Here is a 22,255-nt window from a genome sequence, read left to right as displayed (position 1 = left end):
TCCACACCCCATCTATATATTTGCTTTTGGAGCGGGGACTGTAGTACATGAACCTCTAGGACATCATCTCAATTCTGTAATTCACCTTCAGAAGTCTTTGTCGATAGGTTGAAGGAGTCGAAGGCATCATGGCTGCTTATGCTGGTGCTTTGCACAATGTATCCCTAGCAGGACCCACTTTATTTGGGCAAGTGATCAATAGGGCTGCCCAGGTTGCAGGCCATTCACTTTCCCATAATCATAGCAAATACTACGTTCTGCTTATAATAACGGTAAATTGGAAACAAACAGCCCGTCTTTCTTAGCTTTTATTTGCTTTTCTGCACCTCTGATACAAGTTTTCCTCCCTTTTTAGGATGGAGTTCTCACAGACCAACAAGAAACCATCGATGCATTAGTGAGGGCATCGGATCTTCCACTCTCTATTTTGATAGTTGGAGTTGGAGGTGCAGATTTTACACAAATGGAGGTAGGTTTGCATGTAAGAAGTATGTCAGAATATGTTTATAGAGGATATAGAGAACTAACAGTTTAGTTTTTCATTCCGGTCAGAAACTTGATGCTGACAATGGAATTAGATTGGAAAGCTCTACTGGTCGGGTAGCCACAAGAGACATAGTACAGTTTGTTCCAATGCGAGAAGTTCATCGTAAGTTATTTTTCCTGTGATTTTTTTTTTTTTTTTGTTCGAATGAACTCATTAATTTTAATTAATTGAGATAGACGTTCGAGTTAGGCATACTATTAACGTGGCATTCATGTTCATGTTACGCATCCTGTTCGAATGAAATAACAGGAAAAGGTTTTGCGATCAAGTATGAGTATATTAACGCAGTATAGGAGTTCCTGATTAATCTTCTGTTTGCTTCTGTCGACTGTAACACGAAATTATAATGTCCTTGGCAGGTGGGAGTATATCTGTGGTTCAAGCTCTTTTGGAGGAGCTTCCTGGACAATTCCTGACCTACATGCGGGCCCGAGACATAAAACCACGCGCCCAGATGCCTCTTTGAGCAGCAGTCCACAAGATAAGCAAAGAACGGATTGATGTCCATACTCTCCTTGTGTACAGCTGATACTGAAGTTGATTGAAAGTCTGTAAAGAGCTGTCTCTCTTTTTCCTGTCATTACCAGCTTCTTTAGAAAAAGCTGACACTGGGATGGGCAGAAGCAATCTGATTGCCTTCGTGTTAGGTCCTGTAAATTGCTAATCCTGCTGCAAGTATGTCAATTTGATTTGCCAATTGTATAGTTTGGTTTGAAGTACCTGTGTGAATGAAGAAAAGCTTGAGAAAGGAAGTATGCAAGTTTGGAAAGAGTTCTCAATAGTGACAATAGAGAGATACCTGCTGCAATGTGATACTAAATGGAGGGCCATGATATATATTGACGATATTGGAAACCTAATACGACATGATAACTCATATTCTATAAATAAATGGTATTTAGAGAATCGATAAGGATTAATATCCATTGTTGACAATCAGAATCAATTCATCTTGGAAGTAAGCGATTTTAAATGATAAGATTACTTAAATATGGCAAATGACTAGAAAGAGTTAACCACCAACCAAAAAAGATTAAATTCGAAAAAAAAAATTAAAAATCTAAATGACTTGATCGCACATAATTTCATAAATATGATGACTCTTGGGATTAAATGCATAATCTAAAATAATTGTTATCACCACAATTAAGGCAAGTCCTAGCACTTTCAGCTGTTAAAGAATTTAGCTTCGACAAAATGAATTACCATACCTACATCTAGCATAATTTCAAGTACTTTCTCGTAGACGAAAACAAAGCCCTATTATTCCCATCGTATTATGGTTGATAAGAACAAAAGCCGGTACATTTTACATGTTCGACTATTTTTCCGATCATCAAATCATTCAATTAAAGAACCCTTGCTTCGCAAGCTTTCGCCAAAGATTTTTCGCAACTCCTCGCCGTTCTTATTACATGTTTCACGTAAAACGGTGAGGTGCGAATAGGTTTCCTACTACTTATTCTCACGGCATAGGTGGGTTTAGCCAAAGATGGTAAACTATTCACTATTGTTGGAAAGGAGATTGGAAAAGATAATTCAAAGACCAAAGTACAAGTTTCCAAACTGTAGTGTGTCATCAACAGCAAAGTAAATATGGGAGCTATCAGTCTTAATGTGGTTATTATGTTGCTTATTCATTGGGTTTCATTTAGTTTTTGCCTATCATCCAGAAAGAAATTTCATCGGTTACCCTTCTGTATTAATCGAATTGATGACAAGGCACGCTGAAATCGAAACTTTATGAGAAACTTGTCGTTAGTGTGAAAACATGTGACAGTCATAAACCACAAAGCTATAAGCATAAGAGACCTTGTAATGTCTTACGATACCATGAATAGATTCAAGATGGCATGACACGGCCGACACGATGCAATTGTTGCGCCCCACAGAAACCGTGTAAATCATGCTACTTGTGATTTCATCAAAAAACTAATTAGTCACCAAATAAGTTCACAGAGTATATCTATGGTTTCATTTGTCGCTGGCAACTAGTAATCTTCTTCTTCAATCGATACCTTTCTGATTTGCACGACCATACTACTACATCAATTCTACAGTTCACTGACGAAAAGTAAATTCATTTGACGAGAAAATGAGTTACGAATTACAATTCATATCAGTGAGATTACCAATGGAAAGGACAATTGGTATCCATGGAAAGATTGACACGGGTAAAGATATATTTGAAAAAAAAAAAAAAACCAGACAGCAAAACCCTAAGTATCTGAAAAGCCTGTTCAGTGCTGAGAAGTGAAGCGCTGTACATCTGACTAAATCTCTTCTGGTGCATAGGACGCAACAAGTTGGTTAACTACACCAAATATTCGGAAGTCTTTGATGTATTGCCCTCTCTACTCCTAAATACGGAGTCGACCGATTACTTCGAGGGACTTCAGGAAATGACGGTGAAGAAGAGGAGCAGCAGAAACTATAGTCGCAGTGCCCAACATCATTCTCGACGGACTTTAGATTTCTTCCGTGAAAATGACGATCTCGATGATAAAGGAACAATGATCTCATAGATGTTTTTAATGAGTCCTTTATCATACTTGTTCTCCTTAACAACCGGCTCAGCATCTTCCAAGGGTGATCTTCTGAAGAAAGCCCTCCATTTGCTTTCGCGAGGAGAAGCGTCACTGCTCAATCCATTAACACTGGCTCGGAGTGCCGCGGTGCTCGCTCTTGCTTCATTCAGCTTCCTCTGCCAACTTATGTACTCTTGCCACTTGAAAGTCTGCAACACATGTAGCAAACGGACCATATTCCATCATCACATCACATCTTATGTTTTTGAGAGTAAAACTCTAAAGATTAGTATGTCTGTTAACAGCAGATGGAACCGGGCACATCTAACATTTTAAGCTAGGGACGGACGAGTTATTTAAACTAGCAAGGTTTAGTCTTCAATCTCCGATTAAGTCCTGGTGAGTTTATCATTAATCTCTTCACTTTTTGCCTGCCAATTTCTTTTTGTCCTTTTTGACTGAAAATTTCTATTTTTCCAGTTTCTCTCCCTTTATATAGAACAGTTTTTCATGATCTCCAGGTATAGGCAAAAAAAAAATCAAATGTAGCCGACAAGCAGACCAAAGTTCATTGCTTTTTTTCATGCTTAGTTCAAGATTCTGAGCCAGGAAATTTCATTTAGGCTGAGGAATTGAAGATCAACAAATAAAATACAGTTACTTCATGTTCTACTCAGTACAAAACAAGTGGAGTGCTTATTGGAAATCAGCAAAGTATTAGCAACACCAACCTCATTAGTGGTAGTGTTTGTGAAGCAGAGGCTCGCGTGGTAGCCAAAGAAGCCTGCCAGTAGCAGTGCAACTATTGCAAGGAACACCATAAGCAGTATTTGAGTATCATAGGACCCAACAAACCACTGTTCAAACCAAAGATGAAAACATTAAAAACAAAATAGCAAAAAATTGTCTGAGAAGAACACATGTGAAAATTACGAAACCACTAGCACTTAAAACATCAAGTACAGATTCAAAGAGATGATAACCACATAAAAAAAAAAACACACACACACACACACCACGAAGGTGAAATCAGACACCAGTAGAATATGGACGACAGAAAAAGACGCAGATAAACCCCAACAACCCCAAAGAAAAAAACTCTAAAAAAAAAACAAATCAACTACCTTGATCCAATAGAGTAGCAAGAATTTGCATTGACGACTATCTTAGACAATTTCAAGCAACCATCATCAACCCCCACCAAAAACATTATTTAGTACCAAAAATTGTGCAAGGAGACCTATTACAAACTTTATATGCAACCAGTAACATCCCAGAACCAAAAGCATTAAACAAAGGATCAAAAAGTTCGCAGATATTGCATTCTCGGTATAAAATGACAGTATTAAATTTCGGTGGAAATGCAAAATCAACTGATCGTAGCACAGCAGTCATTTCTACCATTTTCTACTCAAAATCAATGCTGATTAACTTATTTCCCTTGAATTGATGATGGCAATAAATGCTATCATTCACTTGAATTATTATAAGGCCAGAACACATCACTAAAGTCGAAACCAAACAATAAGTGAACTTTCTTTTCAGTAGGAGGTGAGTAATCATATAGTTACTCCATCCAAAAAGTATCTCAAATCCATTTCAACTTCCAGGAAGAATCAAGGATATATGTCATATTTCTCTGAGTTCTTTAAAGTAACTAGGACACATCAAAGAGCAAAAGATTTTCTAAATGAAAGCCTATTGACAAGATCGGAAGTGACGTAATAAAGATACTGACCTGAAGCACATGTGGAGCTAAACTGAGGAAAGAATTTTCTATGCGATAATACACTGCAAGAAAGAAAAGCAAATAAATCTAAAACCCATGATTGATCAACAAACAAGACATATAGGCTACAAAGCATGCATACCAGTTAGTACATAGATCACTCTCGATTCCTTCAGCTGTCCAGCAAGAACCAATCCAATGGCAATAACCCCATATATACACACTAGAAAATGCCTGCAAACAAGTAACTAAATGAATACACACAAGTTTGTTCGTGTATAAGAGGAGCTCTAATCCATTTCTACCACAACTTAAGTGGGTAATCAGCACCTGTCTTTTAAATCTTAGAGGATTATCTCTCATTCTTTGATTGAAGCTGTCTGTGACCAGTAATCTTATATCAATTAAATGCGATAGTTGTTGCAATTGATCAGATAAAGAGAACAGGGCATCTTTCACCACAATGACCATTTACTAACTGCATTATCTCCTAATTTGAGCTTAGTTTTGACCTTTACCTATCCGGGTAAAAAATAAGTTTTATCTACAAAGTTATCACAATTTAAGGCTGCTATGCCATTTAATTCAAGGTTATCAATGTCATTGCATCTACAGCAAGAAAAAATACAATCATGACACGTCCCCAATGTGACCACTCTTGTAGATTTTCTTTGACCAGAATCATGCACAAGCTAAATCATTAGATGCTTATGTTCTTAAACATAAAAAGAAACCTGCATCAGTCCTTTCTTTTATAGATACGACCTCTTAGTTTGGTAATCATGTTCGGAAAAGGACTCAAGCTGAGAACTGTATGTTCAGTCTATTTGCTTCATCTGTTCTAAAGAAAGGAGGGAATCTTTGGACCTCCATAGTCATTGCACACATATTGTTGCCATTTACATGGAACTCACCATAAAAGAAAAGCCATGAAGTATCGAGTATTTCTCTCCCCTATACAATTATTCTGCATGAAAATACCAGCGCATTGATAGTGATACCATAGTATATCCTTCTCCAGCAATAAATGAAAAAGTAAGGCGTACCATCCACCCACAATGATGGTCAAATCTCGCAACACAGCGATCACAAATGCTGCAATGCTTGGACCTGGCAGGTCTGGAGAACCCAAAGACATTGAATAGCTCACAAAGCGAAAAATTTATCTTGGCGGGAATATTTCAAAAAAACAAAAAAGACTCACTTTGGAATTTTGCAAGTTGGACACTCTTTCCCAGAGTAAATAATATCATCATAGGGATAAGCAGCAAGAAATTGAGAGACGTTATCATCCTTTACAGTCCCTGGATCAGCAAAACTAGTCAATAGAAAGAGAAGGAGACCGATGCCAACTGCCAACGAGCTTGTATACCTGCATCAACAAGGAACAGCTAATCAATGTCAGACCATGTCATTAACCTCCAACAAGAAACTGCAATACTCGTGGAAGAAAAAGAAACATGAGCCTTTAGATCACCTAGTCCAATACTAGGGAGCTTTAATGAAAATAATACCCACTGATAGAACTAAGGATGAAAATGCAGCAACCTAGTAGACTCATTATACTAACTAGAGTCAAATCCAATCTAGAGAAACAAGCAGACTGATGGCTGACCTCATGCAACAAAAGGAAGGAATAAAACCTGATTCTGTGAAAGCCTGAAACATGATCTAGAGAAACTCCAAAGCAAAGAAAGAAATCCATTAAATAAGAGATAAGGAATAGCCAAGGTTAATCTAGAAGAAAACGACAAAAGAGATCCAAGACATATCCTAAGGAGCCGAAACCCAGGAATGCCAGAAGCTAAATGCATGATATGAATACAAAGGAAGCAAGAAGACTCAATTGATGATTGACCTCAAGCAACAAATGAAAGGAGAAGAATCCCGATTTAGTGAAAGAATGAACAGTAATCCCGAGAAATATGTAACCAAGCACAAAATATTCATCGAGGAATACAATCAATCTTCCTGCTTACAAAGAAGCGAACAAAAGGACCTCCCAAAGATGTCATAAGTATCCGAAACCCAGATATGGCAGGAGCAAATACATGAAAAATGAATGCAAAAATGCTTTTCACATCCCACAACATTGGACTTCCACGTAGAGAGCCAAAATGTTATTTTGCTTTCCAAAGTGTAGCTTCCTTCTCTCTTATGAAAGCCTAAATTAGTGAAAGGAACACCTCCCATTTTCTCCTTTTCCGGGGAGTAACTTGCACTCATTCATCTCTCTTCCAAAAGCATGTGTTTTTTAAACTATCCCCAGGGCACCTGAACTTCAAGAGTTTCCATTCAAAGATGGGTTCCACATAAAATTACTCTACCATTGAGGTGCACAGAGACCAAGAGACTTGTGAGCATGCATATTCAGATTAAGGCAGGCATACAACTGGCAGAAACATTGGTTCTTCATAAGTTCTAGTCATTTTCAATAGCAATTCCCTCAAGCTCCAAATGAATAGAATTCTGCCTCAAAGACGATCAGAAGAATGCAAGCAAGACAGCCCAAAGAAAAATCGCACAGACGACAAATAAAGCCAACAATAATCCCACCACAAGATGATTGTGCTATCAAACCAAGTGTTTTCCATTGATCATACCAGCTAATTGACTCGTTTGTACAAATCCTTTCGAACAGTACCTGTGGATTCCACTTATATAATATCCAGGAATATAGCTGAAGCACGATTTTGCCACAATGAAGTAAGTTCCTCCAACTATTGCCAAGTATATTATCTGCAAAAATGCATATCCCAACCATAAAATGAACTGTACAGTCACTAGCACATGTGACACAAGCCGACACTCCCTACTAAACGAATCCCATCTCAAACAGAAAAGACTAACATTCTGCATATAATCTTCCCAACTTCACTGAGTTAATCCCAGTTCATTCACTTGAATGGAAATCATCATCAGCTAGGAGTTTGAATTCGCTATAACAATACAGCAACCGCACTTCATTTCTAGTAAACATCAAAAGAGAAATCATATGGAAATACATAAATTAACTTCGCGAGCAGAAGCTAGACTTAAACCACCAGAAAGCATTGTATTTCCCACTTTCAAATTCAAAGACATAGAAAACTACAGGCGATAGAGCTCCAAAGTCAAGCATTTTAGAAACAAGTGTTTCCCCCTTACAATGCCAACAAAATTCAAGGTATTCGACTCATGGGTGGAGGAACAAAAAGAAAATCGCAGCAAAAACCTGCAAAATAGGGTTGGGGCGATCGCAGCAAAAGCGCTCCACCTCCAGAATCGCATTCGTGCCTCTAATTCCAAACAGAACACCGACACACCTCCTTCACAATGTCAAAACAAGAAAAACGAAATAATTTGAGAATCGAATCCAAAACGCACGATAGAGCCAGGAAAAATTAGACTGATGGAGAGGGGTGAGAGAAAGAGAGAGATCGAGTACAGGAAGTAGTCGTAGGCACCGACGGTGAGGAAGTGGTGGATGGAGGCGATGGGAGTGCGGCGGAAGATGGGCCACTGGCCGCACAGGAACGAGACGACCACCACGAGCGTCGCTAGCCCGTGCAACACCAGAACCCACTGCACGGCCATCTCTCTCTCTCTCTCTCTCTACAGTGAACAAAACTGTGATTGAACTGGTCAGTTCATTCGAAGAAGATCTTCCGCTGTCCGATGAAGACGACCAGCTTGCTGCGGAAACCGAAAAGACGACGATCTATTTTTGGTTGATGAATCGGAGAGAGGAATTGGCCGAGAAGGACAAGTCGGAGCACCAGGCTAGCAGCCCAAGTAAACCGAAAGACGACGTCGTTAAACACAAAGGTTCGATCGTTCGCAAAAATCCTAAAGAGCGCCTCAGCCTCGTTAGATAGTGATCACGTGGCGACCATATATATAAACGAAAAACCTATTTTTTATCGCCGTTTGTTTTGCTGTCAACTATTGAATGTAGAAAATCCCAAGTGTAAAAGTTCGTTGAATTGGAAAATACAAAGTGCGGATTAAAATATTTGCATTACCTACAAAAAAAAAATTAAATATAAATTATTGTCGATATATTTTTTGTTAACTAATTTTTCTAAGTGATATATAATAAATTACTTTTCAAAAAAAATATCTTTAAAATTTTACATTTTTCATGAAATAAAAGCATCTTACAATTTAATAAAATAAACATATATTAATTTCTTCACATGCCAATTTTTTCTTTCATTATCATATTTTTCTTAAATGAAATATTTAATCCAATCTTTATAACGGCTAAATTGAAACTCGAGATCATATCTCCTTCCCCAATATCTCAATTTTACTGATTTGTCTTATATCAAATTGGGTGGAATCTAAATAAAATTATCTTCTGTTTCCACTTCAATTTTCTTCCAAATGGACTTATTGGGATGCTTTATGTTGGACTAGAACCTCATAGGCTTTAACGTCTCTTCTCCATCCTCACGACGAGGGCCAATTGATATCAAGAACTTTCTATTTTCTAGAATAAATGTGATAATTAATGCTACGATTTTGGTGTTTGTCAAATTTGCCGTGTTCGGAGGAATATTACCCGTGGCAAATATTACAAATTCTAGAATAAGTGGGTTTTAATATTGCTAAATTGTAAAAAAAAAAAAAATCATATTACAAATGCCAAAATAAAAAGTGAAATGATTAGAGAAAAATCCTCCATAGGCGGGATCGACTGAAACGCCGTCGCAACAAAAGAATAAACGCCGCTTTTTACTACGTCTTGATTCGAGGGCCGCCCCCAAAAAAGAGGGGACAAAAAAAGCAAGCGTATGTTACAAAGATCAAGCCCCAAGTCCTACACCAAGATTGAAGAACCCAAAAAAAAAAAAAAAAAAAAAAAAAAAAGGAAAGAGAGCGAGGACATGGCGGGAGCCCTAGAATTCCTGAGAAGCGGACCCGATATCGCCCTTGCCCTTCCCGGTCTTCTTCGGCAGCAGCGTCTGGTGGATGTTGGGCAGCACGCCGCCGTTGGCGATGGTCACCGAGCCCAACAGCTTGCTCAGCTCCTCGTCGTTCCTCACCGCCAGCTGGATGTGCCGCGGCACGATCCGGTTCTTCTTGTTGTCCCTCGCCGCATTCCCGGCTAGCTCCAGCACCTAGAATCGCGGCACCAAAGTAAACCCACAGTCAGGCAGATTTTCGCAAATGAAAAAATAAAAGAAACGGAAGAGGAATTCCCCAAAGGAACACAGGTAAAATTTCTACTGAAAAAAAGTTAAATTGATGCGAGTCAAAGTATGATTGGAGATTCATTTGATCGGAAATCCAAGGGAAAGGAAGAAAACAGCCACGTGCAAAACAATTTGATCAAATCCACCACCGAAGCAGGCCAAAATCGTGGTAGAACAACAATATGAAGTGCGGAAATCACAAGAAAACTAGGCAGAAGTCATCGACGAAAACACTTCCACCGGCGCCATTGCACAATAGCCAAATGCGAACGACAAAACGAAACCGATTTTCAAGAAAAGCGAAAGGACACCAGAAAAACCGCCATCACGATGCACGTAATCGGAGGAAGTGGAGCATCGACACAGGCACATGCCAACGAAAGCAATTTTCTGGAAAAGAGAAAAAAAAAAAAAAACCATCCCCGCAATCAAAAGCCCAAAAAAATAAAGACAGAGCAAGAGAGATTGGAAAGAACCTCGGCGGCGAGGTACTCGAGAACGGCGGAGAGGTAAACCGGAGCGCCGGCGCCGACGCGCTCGGCGTACTTGCCGGCCTTGAGGAACCGCGCGATCCTGCCGACGGGGAACTGGAGGCCGGCCTTGTGCGACCTCGAGACGGACTTGGTGGCCTTGGGCTTGCCCCTTCCCCCCTTGCCTCCTTCCTTCGAACTCATGCTCGCGTCCGCGCGCAAAAGAACGAAAGATCAGAAACCCTAGCCCTCTCGCGGAATTCGGCGCCGACTGGGGAATAAGAGAGCCGAACAGAGAAGAAAAGCGTGCGCGTCGCTTCAGTGGAGAGGGGAAGCGGAGGTTTAGATTATATAGGTGGCGAGGGCGCGATCTGATTGGCGGACCGTGGGGTGCCGCGGATTGCCAGCGTGGCACTGGGGCTCGCGTTTTCGTATATTCGTTCTCGCGGGAAAATGGAGAGCGGGAGAGAGAGAGGGTAGGGAGTAGATTTCTTTTTCTTTTTCTTTTTGGAGCGTCTTTGGATTTTTCAGCTGGGAAGCATTCCTCTAGCTTTTCCTTTTTATATGAAGTTGAAGGGAAGCCTTTTTTTTCAAAATAAAATTTGAAATAAGCATATGAAATAATCTTCATATTAAATAAAGGTCTAAAGTAGTAGTGTGCAATCGAATTGGGTAGAATCGAGAACCGGGCCGAATCTCCGAAAAATCAATTTGATTCCTATTTTCAACGTGAATAGGTCCGGTTCCCAGTTCCGTATTTTTTAGATCGATTTGAACAGGTCCGATTCTCAATTCCAAGTGAAGACCCACCTGAAAATTGAATCAATTTTGAAACCAATTCTTAATTATAGTAAAAGCAACATAATTTCTCTAAGTTGAGTCTAACTCTGCCTCGTCTCATTTGTTTCTTCTTTATTCTTTGTTGCACCTCTCTATTCTTTGAAGCTATATTTTATGAATGGGGAATGGAGTTTAAAAATATATATTGATGAAAGGAGAATAGAATTTTATAATTTATGTTTTATGTCACGTGTTTTAACTCTTATCATTTATAATTATACGTGTCTATGTGTTTGAACTTTTCATCGTTTATAGTTGTATGTGACCGTTGTTTGGAAAATAGGGATTGATTTTGGTTATCTTTTACTTCAAGTCATTTTGTTGCTCATATTATTTTGCTGTAAAACATGAAATAAAAAAAAAAGTTCTCGGGTAAAGCCCGAAACCACATCGAAAAAATAGGGTAGGTTCCATAATCGGTTCCAAAAAAATAGGGTAGGTTCTAAATTCCACAACCTGAGAACCCGTTATAACAAGGTATGTATCATGTTGTAAATTTAGAACTTTACCATTTTGAAACCGATCACCCCTAATTTAATGTCTTTCTTGTTTCAAATAAGAGTCCGAAGTGAATTTTTTTTTTTTTTTCAAGAGATTAACTTCTTCACGACAAGCATGCAAGCAGACTTTACTTTTCAAACTTTAACATAAACAGTTCGAAAGGTATGAGTTATTGAAATGCCATTGTACCCTAAACATCATATTCTCAGGAATCTTTACAAAAAGGAAAAAGATCTTCAAAGGATTATTCCAACTAATCAATTGTTTACCTCATTCTTTGAAGTGTAAATTGGAATAAGTTAAGTAGATGTGTTTTCGAGTAGTCCAAGCAATTCCATTCTCGATTACGGTCGGATAGTCCAACACCCATACAAAGCGGTAAAAACTATGTTGGTTCTTGTTTTCATATAGTTTACTAGGGGTGAGTATGGGCCGAGTGAATGAGTTTTGGATATGGACCCTGAAATCGACCATATTTTAGCCGATTCTAATTTTTTAGAACCTGGAAGCTACTCTATTTGTCTTGAAATCTGATTTGGAACCTATCTTGTTTTTCGGTTCGATTCTAGGTTCTACTCGAGAACCGTTTTTATTTTTTTTATTTCATTTTTTCCAGCAAAATAATATGAATAGTAATGAAACCATTCAAAACAAAAGATGAATAATAAAACTCACTATCCACCAAAAGCAACAATCTCTAATATGAACAATAGAAATTACAATTTACCAAAAATAGAGGAGGTGAGGCGAGCGATACTATTTTTCTTTTTTAATAGTTGCTAAAAATCGGTTCCAAAACGGGTCCGATTCCTAGGTACTTGGAACCTAGAACCGGCCCGGTTCTAATCGGTTCCCGAACCAATTTGAATGAGAATCGATTCCCAAACCTATTTTTTGGATGGTCCGATCCGGATTCCTAATAAATCCAGTCCGGTTGCATATCCCTATAGTTTAGAGAATATATTTTCTCGAAAAATAACATTATAAGTAAGACGGGCCCATTCAATACATTTGGGCCACAAGCAATGCGCCTGCAAATGGCACATTAAAAAAGTATTATGAATCAGCCCATTCGTCCAACTCCTCGCATAAAAAACCTGCTGTGAGTTTATATCTCATCATAGGTTTGGTAAATTATCAAACATAAAGTAGGATATGGAATTATTTTCCAAAGAACCAAATAATTGGTATTGAAAAACAAATCAACTCTAGATTGAGATTTTACAGAACCTATGCGATGGCGGCGATCTCCAATCAATGGTGGCCACCATGGTGGGGGTCCTCTCCGTTGTAGTGGTCGCTTGAGGTACCTGCGACCTGGGGTATCAATGGGTTGGGTATCATACATACCCAACCCGACCCGAAACGAATGGCACGTACCTCGGCCCAAATTAAATATGCCTAAATTATCCTGGTGTGGTCAGGCCGCGAGTTGCGGGTTGTTGTTGTTGTTGTCTTTTTTTTTTTTTTTTTGAACTCTCATTTGAAAAGTACGATCCCTAACCTAACCTCCTTGATCGGCACCCCAAACTCCTTGAACCGGATTGAGTCGGACTCCACGATCTCCACCGGTTTATATATGTTCTTGTAGCCCAACTCGGGGTGAGTACTACTTCTCACCATGCAGTCGGCTCGGATCGTGCCCGGCTGCACTACACTAGAGCAACTTCATGGTACCAATTCATTGTGTGGCATGACTAATTATTCTAACTAAAGCCAATGATTTGGCAAGCTCAGCATCTAATCAATTCGGCTTAGTTAGCATCAGTCGAACTTCGACAAAACATAAGATTTCGACATTTGCAATGCCAACTGATCTCATAACCATTTTGTTTGCTGCTTCCTAGTTGTCGTGTTGAAGGTTGACAACCCAACTAAACCAATCATCGCTTTCTCTAATCGTTTGAATTCGACCGCTACAAGGACTTGCCTATTTCACATGCACAGACGCATCGAAGACTCGCAGAATCTGATGATGGAGAAGAACAATCCCAGAATCAGATGGACGAGTCAACTTACCTCCACACATCTGATATGATCAAATTGAAGAGGGAGGGATGTGATCGGCGGAGGTTAGGATTAGGCTCGTACTTTTCAAATCGAGTATTGGCGAGGGGCGAAGCACACTCCAACCCGATCCGTCCCGACCCGAATTGGTCAGAAAATCCTATGCTCGACCCTTACCTGAAGAAAACTATGGCCTGTCCCTAAATATCCAAAACTTTCGGGTCGTGTTAGGCCTGCTCGGGCTTTTTGGAAATACTACCTGCGTTATATAGGAATAGAGGATAGAGACTTTGCGTAAGATCTAGACTGTAGGGCCGCCCCCGTCACCTAGTGCCACCACCGTGCCGTGGTCGATGGTGGTGGTCACTTAATCTCATATCTTCTTGGATTTGAAATTGAGAAAGATGAATCTGAGGCGACCGTTATTAAGAGCCACTGCCACCGCACCTGAGAGCACTGACCACCTCACCACGGTCACCACTGGGGGGCAAGATTGGTGCGTATGGTCCGCAACAAGAAAGGAATTGTTCGGGAAAATTGTAAAAAAAGTCATAAATTTATTGCATTTTTTTCAATTTAATTCTAAATTTTTTAATTTTGTCAATTTAGTCCTAAAATTTTTATATTTATACCAATTAAATCTCAAACCTTTTTTTTGTGCCAATCCATTCTCAAATCTTTTGCATGTGTAAATTCAATCCTTCTAGTCAACTTTGACCAACCGGCGCCGACGTGAACGCCGGCTAACGCCGAGAAAGCAATTTTCAACAATATTCCAATTGTTTTTCGAATTCTTTAATTTTTTTTCCTTTTCTTTCTTTTTCCTTTCTTTTTGTTCACGTTCTTCCTTGAGCCATCCACTAGCGCCGTTGCCATTGGGTGAGGCCAAGGCTCGACATAGCCTAGCTATGGCATCGCGTCGCCGTCTCCGGGCGAGGCCGGACCTCGCAAACTTAGTAGTCTTACAAGGTTGCAAATAAGTTTGGTTGAATATTATTGATGATTGGGGTACGGAACTTTTTCTCTTATTTTTTCTTTTCTTGTTTTCAATAATATTAAAACCTATAGTCATTCGTTTTGGAATTGCTATCATCGTCTCGCGGCACTTATTCGCCAAGGCGGTATGATACACCCATCAATCAATATATGTCCGCGTTCTTTAGAGTTGGTAAATCAATTTCAAGGGTTCAAATATATTTTATCACAAATTATCATATTTTTATGTTGATTTCCCAATGTAATTTGAGCATGTTTAGTGAAAATTTGTTTAAAAAAAACTTCGAATTACTGCATCCGAGCATGTGTGTAGACAAGTACATGTAAAATGGGAAGAGGGATGAATATTTTATATTGAAAATCATTTGCTGAAAAAAAATATATTATCACGTGAATAACTCCATAAACATTATAGAAATGCCATACTATATTCTAACCCCAAGTTGCCACGGTTGTGCATAGCACACCGAGGATCTCTCTAGATCGGGAACTAAAGATCGCTCGTTCCAATCCACAAGAATCCAATCAGTCTGGGACGGACTTATCACGGTACACCGGTTCGGGATTTTTCGTGGTACTAATTAAAAAAACAAAAAAAGAAAGAAAGAAAAGGGTGTTGTCTTCTTTCTTCCAATGAGATGGGTGAGGCGAGGATGATGCTATGTGGAGTGATGGAAGAGGCCAACACACAAGAATCCAAGAAGTGTTCCCCTTGCTGTTGACCCAGTCCCCGAATGCATCCAAGCAAACCTCTCAGCAGCTTCGACAATAATGGCAAAGTTATCCAAAGCAGAGAGCTCTGCCATAGGGCGAAAGCGATGTTCATGGAGGGCGACCCAAGATGAAGATGCTCTCCCTTCTCCCTTCCTACGGCATTGAAAGAAGTATGGACTTCGAAATGTAGTGGGCATCAAATTGACGTAGTGAGATAGGCATTGCAGAAACTCTAGTCTAATTTCTAAGCGTAAATCTCTTGGAAAATTCAGAGAATACAAAGACACAATCCTAACAAGAGTAATGAATGGTCGGGGCCAGATTGCGATCAACCATTTTCGAAAGGAAAATTCTTAGCGGGATTACCATATTTAATAGGAAAACTAGCCCGTACCATGATCAGAGAAGAACACAATTGCTAAATTCCTTATCAATTTCTCTTATAGAGAATTAACCTCGTGGGTTCAAAAACAAGGAATGTATATGTGTAACACAATTAAATTACAGAGATAGCTTAAAGAAGAACAATCGATTATAAAGCAATAAGTACCTAATTTTTGTGCCCTTTATGATCCTTCTTACAAGGAAACGAAGACTAAATCTGGCAATTCTAGAACACGAAACTTCAAACCTGACTCCAATAAACCTAGACAAAAATCGAGACGAAAAATCAAAAGCGATATAAAATGCTATACGTGTGGCAGAAAAGGTCATATCTCTAGGTTTTGTGAAATTAACAACAACAAAAAAATCAATTATGCAAGAGCCGACTCCAGAGGACAATAGATATGGACAGTTCGGGTGGGAACTTAGTCTGACAAAAGCTCTTTTTCGTTAAGATAAAAAGGTATCTTGGTTAAACCAAACTGAGATCTTGGAGCAAGGATATTAAGATCAAACATGAACTTGTTCGAGCCGGAAGCCATTGATCCGCATAAGTATACTTCGTAATGGAAACTAAACCTTCAAAAATAGATTGGGGACAGAGCTTAGAAGTGTGCATTGGAAGAGGGAACTTATGTCAAATTCGTCAGTAGAAAATGACACTTCATCAGAAAATCTGTCTGACGAAGAAGAAGGTCTTCAAGCTAATGAAGTTGAATAAACCTCTTCGTAATCAGACGCTCTTCTCCTAAAATAAACGTGTTAACAAAATATGAAATTTTTTTATTAGCAATTGCAGATCAAATACCCGATCCTGAGACTGAAAAAGAATAATCGATATTCTTGATACATACAAAAAGGCTCGACGTAGACTAATCGATATTCAAGATCTCAACAACGACATTAAACAACAAAAATTTGAAATTCAAGCCGCAAAAACATCTCCAATTAGCAATGGATATGAAATAGAGGAACAAACCACAATATCTACCTCTGATCCAAATTTCTTAATGACCCTTATGAGAAATAGCTTTTAGAAGCGAATCATAATTGTTGGACCTAAGTATGTCCTTAAACTACTTCGTCTGAACTTTGGGAAGTAAAAAATTCGAAAGTATTCTCTGGAATGAAGGGAAGAAAAAGATTTTCTCTCAATTTAGGGGGTGGCGATGAGGAAGTTAGACTCCACGATAGCTTCGGCTGACTACTATCGGATAGGGTTGTATAATAGTGTCTCGTGCTTAAAGTGAGTCATTGGAGAACAATCGCCATTAACAATGAACTCCTTCTTGATACGACAACACATTTTGATACTGGTGCAGACCTAAACTAAATCAAAGAAGGCCTAATCCCAACTAAAAATATGCAAAAAAAATTGGTGTCTCTTGAGTCAGTTTTAAGAGAAAAGTTTCGCATTAAATATAGACTTTCAAATAGTTCAGTAGTTAATAATCACATTTATTATAATTTCCTTTTATCTAGAGATATATGACAAAATGTCATCCTTAGTAACACCATGTTAATTCAACCTTGCTCTATGACAAGCGAAGGTATAAAACATCATGCCACAGAAGATTAGATTACCTTTAAGTTCACTTCTAAACTACAATCAAGGAATTTAAACATTTTACAAGAATTTTATGAAATTAATTTTCTGATCAAAGATAGAGAAAACCAACTCCAATTCCTAAAAGCAGATTTACAATCCTACTAAAACCCTCCCAAACTCCTCCTCCAAAGTTCTTTTGATTTGAAAAGTATATCTTTTTCTTTTAAGTTTAGATATTAAAGTCAAATTCAAATTTTTATAACAAAAATAATTAATGACACAGGTAAGATCACATATACAAACCGAATTGAACATGTGCAAAAGCTTTAGAGATCACATAGAATAAATAAAACGTTTATGGTCGACAGTACATATTTGAGTTAAAGTTCAAATATCATATTGAACAAATTTTAAACTTTAAGCGCCACATTGCACAAAATTTTTTTTTTTTTGGTCATTATCCCAAACAAAAGAAGCAAAAACTAAATATTTTTTTTTAATGATAGGAGATTGGCTTTGACGTGTGGACCCCACAGAAACAGTTTTACTTTCAGCCATACTCTCTGTGTCGCTCTCTCTCCCCTCCCTCTCTGTAACCAGCAGCTCATTTTAGAATTTGCTCTGCAGAAGGAGCTAGAATGTACCCCCACCTCCTTATCCTTCACCTCGTCCGCACACTCCCAGTCACACCCACCTTCTCTCTCCATTCCTTTCTGTACTGGTCTTTTAATTACAGCAGAGAGGTTTTTTATCCTCTCACCTTTGTCTTTTCTCTCTATTGGATATCTCCTCCTCACTTTCCCTCTTGTTCTTCCCATTTCTCTGTAGAGACAGATTAATGATGACACCGGGTGCTTTTTTCGTGGACAAGGAAACAAAAAGGACTGATTTTTTCTCGCTCTCCCTCACGCATTGAGTGAGAGAATCGCTGAGTGGGCTAGCGAGCTCGTGCCGTTTGTTTCATTGGCTCTGTTTTTGTTCTGGTTGTAGTATGTGATGAGTTGTGAACTGGGTTGTGTCTGAAGAGACGATCTGACGCGTGGGGTTGTGGTGGGAGGAAGGATCTGGGTGCTTGTTCTCTGGGGTTTCGACTTCCATGGCTGGGAGCAATGAAGTCAATCTTAGTGAATCGAAGGTAATTTGTTCTTGGCCATTTCTTTGTGATGTTTGTTCATGTCCCTTTTTCTCTTCCCATATTCTAGCGTGTTTTCTGGTGTGAGAGAGGGGGCAAGCTTGGGATAGCTTTGTCATCCTGTCATCTTGTGTAGTTAGGTGTATTTTGATCCTGGAATTACGGTACTTTTCACAAAGTCTTTGCCGTTTTTGTGACTTCGGTCGGACCTTGGATGGTTGTCTGTTGTATCAGCTGAGGATATCTTCTATAACTTTGAATTTGTCATCTTGCTTGTGAAAGGTTTGATTTCCTGATATTTCAGCTGTGGACAGTTCCTATGATTCTGTTGGGACTGGATGATCATTTAGGGGTACCTTTCTCCCTTTGTTAATCTGCGGTTTCGCTAACTTATGCGTGATGGATGTACCAGTTTAGGCGTTTCGTTTCCACTATCTCGTGAGGATTTGACATCTTTTTCAGCTTACACTTCAGCCACCGCTGGGTGTTGATGAATTCCTACCTTATGATCATAATGCTTTTGCATTCTCTTTTTTCGACATGATCTTGCGAGTAACTGGTACAAACGGGGTCAATGATCTTTAAGTTAGCCTAGATGGATTTGCAACTACTGTTATCCATTCTGTACTTGAACAGTATTTACTTCCATATATGAGGAATCTAACATTGTTTGTCGTTTTCGTCTGCCCAGATGGTTGTTCCTCTGAATATGTGGGTCCTAATTTCCAATTTCAAGTTGAAGTACAATCTTCTCCGTCGCCCTGATGGAACCTTTAACCGCCATCTAGCAGAGTTCCTTGATCGTAAGGTTCCAGCAAATGCGAACCCTGTTGATGGCATCTTCTCGTTTGATGTTATAATTGATCGCGCAACAAACCTCCTTTGCCGGATCTACCGCCCAGCCTTTACTGAGGAACCTCAGCCAAGTTTAAGCGATCTCGAGAAGCCTGTGGATGCTGAATTCGTTCCGGTCATTGTTTTTTTCCATGGAGGAAGTTTCGCACATTCATCTACTAACAGTGCCATATATGATACTTTATGCCGAAGATTAGTAGGCATTTGCAAGGCCATTGTAGTTTCTGTGAACTATCGCCGTGCACCCGAGAATCGATGTCCTTGTGCCTATGATGATGGGTGGTCGGCTCTTAAATGGGTGAGCTCCAGATCCTGGCTCCAAAGTAAAATTGATTCAAAGGTGCACATATTTTTGGCTGGTGATAGCTCTGGCGGAAACATAGTACACAGCGTTGCTCTAAGAGCTGCTGAAGCTGAAATAGAGGTATCGGGAAACATACTGCTCAATCCAATGTTTAGTGGAGAGGAGAGGACAGAGTCTGAGAAAAAATTAGATGGGAAATATTTTGTTGGCCTACGAGATCGAGACTGGTACTGGAGAGCCTTCTTGCCTGAAGGTGAAAATCGCGATCATCCTGCATGCAACCCATTTGGTCCCCGAGGAAAAAGTCTGGAAGGGATTAAGTTCCCTAAGAGTCTCGTTGTTGTGGCCGGTTTGGACTTAATCCAAGATTGGCAGTTAGCTTATGCTAAAGGGCTAGAGAAGGCTGGCCAGAAGGTGAAGCTATTGTTTTTGGAGCAGGCGACAATTGGATTCTACTTGCTGCCAAACAATGATCATTTCTACACAGTGATGGATGAAATTAGTAGCTTTGTGAACCCCGACGGCTGATAGTGTCGCTCTTGACTGAGGATTGGCTATGGAATTCGAAGCTTGAAATCCTGGCTCGGTATGGTAGTGATGCGTAAGTATCATATAATGTGCAGTGTTTACTACTCGTGGCTCTTATCATCAGGTTACTATGAAGTTGCTCCTGTTTGGCCTTGTTCTTTTTGGTTAAGGTAACTAGGCTGGCTGTTTGGGTATGTGCAATATTCAGCATCTAGCTGGATCTCTTTTGTTTGGTTCTCGCGACAGTCTGAGTGATTCTGCAGCTATTTATTTTGGTCCGCTTTGCCCACCAAGTTCAAATTGCTACTTCTCTGGTGAAACGGAAAGGAAGGAGTTTGGCAATAGTATTTGGTGGGCTAATCAACCGGGATCGCCGTTCTGCCTAACATCATACGGCTAATTTGAACGCATGGATTTGGAATCATCCATGGTGTTTTACCTAGCAAATATAGTTAAGTGTCCCCATATATGTAAAATTGTTTGACCTTGTCTGTAGTCATCATGTATCTTTGTAATTTTCTCTCCGTGGCAAGTGTAAATAGAATGTATAATCTACTTATATGAAAGCTCTTAGTCTTGATGGACTGGTCTTAACTATAGTACTCTTCTGGGTGATGTATTTTGTTAGTTCAATTCGACTCTCTCCCCTTGGAAGTGCTTGCTCATTCATGTTATAAGCTATGAGAGATCTCTGTCCACTCGAAAGAAGAGATAAATGTACAGTTTACTCTCTTGTATGTTGCTGTGTCTTCGAAACCAGGTCCATGCCTTCGTTTGTCAGTGAAGTCCCTATTTTCATCATGTCTTTTTCCCGAAGGATCTTTGCTTCAGTTGTCTTCTCAAATAACCAGGTGAACGAATCGATCACTGGCATACTGATTCATGTTAAGTATAGCTTGAACGATGCCGTTCTGTATTAATGTGCCTAGCGTAATGCAGCTTCTCTGATGCTGATGCGCTATTGAGTACCAGGCCAGCAGCTCTGTTGGTTTCGCTACCAGCTTCCAAAGTGCGTACTCAGTGGGAAGAAGCAGCAGACACAGGCCATCTCTGGCCATTGAAGTTGCATCCTTGTTGAGCCAGAATTGTGCTCGCAAAGCACAGAAGGGCGTGATTCAATGATTGAGAGGACGTTCCTAATGACCAATTGGCATTTATCTGGGATTTGATTTGATATTTCATTCGTTCTCCTTAGTTCTTGGATGCCCTGCTCTTTGGAAAAGGAAAGGAAAAATGCCGAAATTGGATTTGATTTTGGCAGTGGATGGTTCAAATGAGGGTGGTTGGTTCCTGGATGGATTGAATGGACCACTCGAGCATTTGAGAACTTCCACCAGGGATTTAAAGGCGCTGGAGCTACTACATTAAGGACGGTACTGGCTGGCAAACAACAGCTGCAAACCGGCATACATGCAAATTGTCTTTCTTGTTGATTGGAAAACGTGTTCGCTGATCAGTGATCAGCCATAACTTTATTTTTATCACTTTGTGTGCCATAACATTTTGAAGATATTTGTCACGAGTGCTATATTATGTCGGTATTTTGCACGTTCCTAAAAAATTATGACATTTAAGTGATCAATTCAAAATTACGGCATTCAAATGAATTTTTTTTACAAGTTATAATACTTAAGCGATCAAAAGAAGTTATTATATTCAAGTGAACGCGTGTGAAGTTTGTGATACTTGTGGTGGCATTATTTCAAGTTCAACACATGAAATTGCCAGCAACGAACCATGGTGTAGATTGTTTGCTATTTGCCCATAGATGTCCGGCTGTCTAGTTGGCTCAGGCCACGGAACTCATTCATTTTAACCTCCATCCTCGCAACCTCAGAAATAGTCATTTTCCTTCTGAAGGAAAAGAAAACCACAAACCCGAACACACATTTCTCTTTCCTTCACCAGAACTCTCCTGCCGGTCACCGGCCTGCCACCACCTTCTGGCCTAGCTCCCTGCCTTCCCCGACCGTTGCCAAACTCAAACTCGA

General features: G+C 39.6%; 4 protein-coding genes across 6 annotated transcripts in view; 2 read left to right on the top strand and 2 right to left on the bottom strand.

The window, feature by feature from the left end:
* The window catches only part of LOC115751677 (protein BONZAI 3-like), a 1,030,407-nt gene extending 1,029,147 nt beyond the window's left edge, over nucleotides 1-1,260 (top strand). Inside the window, exons 14-17 of the mRNA XM_048279861.1 lie at nucleotides 108-272; nucleotides 356-469; nucleotides 553-649; nucleotides 907-1,260. Coding sequence (XP_048135818.1) covers nucleotides 108-272; nucleotides 356-469; nucleotides 553-649; nucleotides 907-1,013 — 483 coding nt within the window. The 3' untranslated portion in view covers nucleotides 1,014-1,260. The remainder of the gene's footprint in view (nucleotides 1-107; nucleotides 273-355; nucleotides 470-552; nucleotides 650-906) is intronic.
* A 1,287-nt stretch (nucleotides 1,261-2,547) lies between these two features.
* LOC115751678 (probable protein S-acyltransferase 17) lies at nucleotides 2,548-8,574 on the bottom strand. 2 transcript variants are annotated; one of them, XM_048279862.1, is made up of 11 exons: nucleotides 8,232-8,573; nucleotides 8,019-8,112; nucleotides 7,449-7,543; nucleotides 6,009-6,176; nucleotides 5,851-5,923; nucleotides 5,719-5,771; nucleotides 4,947-5,038; nucleotides 4,814-4,866; nucleotides 3,807-3,932; nucleotides 2,997-3,284; nucleotides 2,548-2,697 (listed from the first exon to the last, which is right to left on the bottom strand). In XM_048279862.1, exons 1-10 carry the CDS (start codon nucleotides 8,378-8,380, stop codon nucleotides 3,000-3,002), a joined length of 1,188 nt encoding a protein of 395 aa, XP_048135819.1. In that variant the 5' UTR covers nucleotides 8,381-8,573; the 3' UTR covers nucleotides 2,548-2,697; nucleotides 2,997-2,999. The 2 variants fall into 2 exon arrangements, with proteins under 2 accessions (XP_048135819.1, XP_048135820.1); XM_048279863.1 differs by lacking the exons at nucleotides 2,548-2,697; nucleotides 5,719-5,771; nucleotides 5,851-5,923 and having other exon boundaries at nucleotides 2,770-3,284; nucleotides 8,232-8,574.
* Nucleotides 8,575-9,573: 999 nt separating this feature from the next.
* Nucleotides 9,574-10,782, bottom strand: LOC115751680 (histone H2AX). Of its 2 annotated transcripts, XM_048279864.1 has the most exons (3): nucleotides 10,461-10,782; nucleotides 9,681-9,909; nucleotides 9,574-9,635 (listed from the first exon to the last, which is right to left on the bottom strand). In XM_048279864.1, the coding sequence occupies exons 1-2, from the start codon at nucleotides 10,656-10,658 to the stop codon at nucleotides 9,688-9,690; spliced, it is 420 nt and encodes a 139-aa protein (XP_048135821.1). In that variant the 5' UTR covers nucleotides 10,659-10,782; the 3' UTR covers nucleotides 9,574-9,635; nucleotides 9,681-9,687. The 2 variants fall into 2 exon arrangements, with proteins under 2 accessions (XP_048135821.1, XP_030545494.1); XM_030689634.2 differs by having other exon boundaries at nucleotides 9,575-9,909.
* Nucleotides 10,783-18,138: 7,356 nt separating this feature from the next.
* On the top strand, nucleotides 18,139-20,918 carry LOC115751679 (gibberellin receptor GID1C-like). The gene is made up of 2 exons (XM_030689633.2): nucleotides 18,139-18,580; nucleotides 19,269-20,918. The coding sequence occupies exons 1-2, from the start codon at nucleotides 18,542-18,544 to the stop codon at nucleotides 20,262-20,264; spliced, it is 1,035 nt and encodes a 344-aa protein (XP_030545493.1). The 5' UTR covers nucleotides 18,139-18,541; the 3' UTR covers nucleotides 20,265-20,918.
* The last annotated feature ends 1,337 nt before the right edge of the window (nucleotides 20,919-22,255 follow it).

Source organism: Rhodamnia argentea, chromosome 6 (genome assembly GCF_020921035.1).
Source record: "Rhodamnia argentea isolate NSW1041297 chromosome 6, ASM2092103v1, whole genome shotgun sequence".
NCBI lineage: Eukaryota > Viridiplantae > Streptophyta > Magnoliopsida > Myrtales > Myrtaceae > Rhodamnia > Rhodamnia argentea.
This window is presented reverse-complemented; position numbering and strand designations above follow the sequence as displayed.

Coding starts and splice junctions, on each gene's coding strand:
- LOC115751678 (XM_048279862.1), bottom strand. CDS start 8,380: ATGGCCGTGCAGTGGGTTCTGGTGTTGCACGGGCTAGCGACGCTCGTG. Junction 8,113..8,231: donor GGTGCCTACGACTACTTCCT/GTACTCGATCTC, acceptor GACATTGTGAAG/GAGGTGTGTCGGTGTTCTGT. Junction 4,867..4,946: donor AGTGATCTATGTACTAACTG/GTATGCATGCTT, acceptor TCTTTCTTGCAG/TGTATTATCGCATAGAAAAT.
- LOC115751680 (XM_048279864.1), bottom strand. CDS start 10,658: ATGAGTTCGAAGGAAGGAGGCAAGGGGGGAAGGGGCAAGCCCAAGGCC. Junction 9,910..10,460: donor TCGAGTACCTCGCCGCCGAG/GTTCTTTCCAAT, acceptor CCGCGATTCTAG/GTGCTGGAGCTAGCCGGGAA.
- LOC115751679 (XM_030689633.2), top strand. CDS start 18,542: ATGGCTGGGAGCAATGAAGTCAATCTTAGTGAATCGAAG. Junction 18,581..19,268: donor TCAATCTTAGTGAATCGAAG/GTAATTTGTTCT, acceptor TCGTCTGCCCAG/ATGGTTGTTCCTCTGAATAT.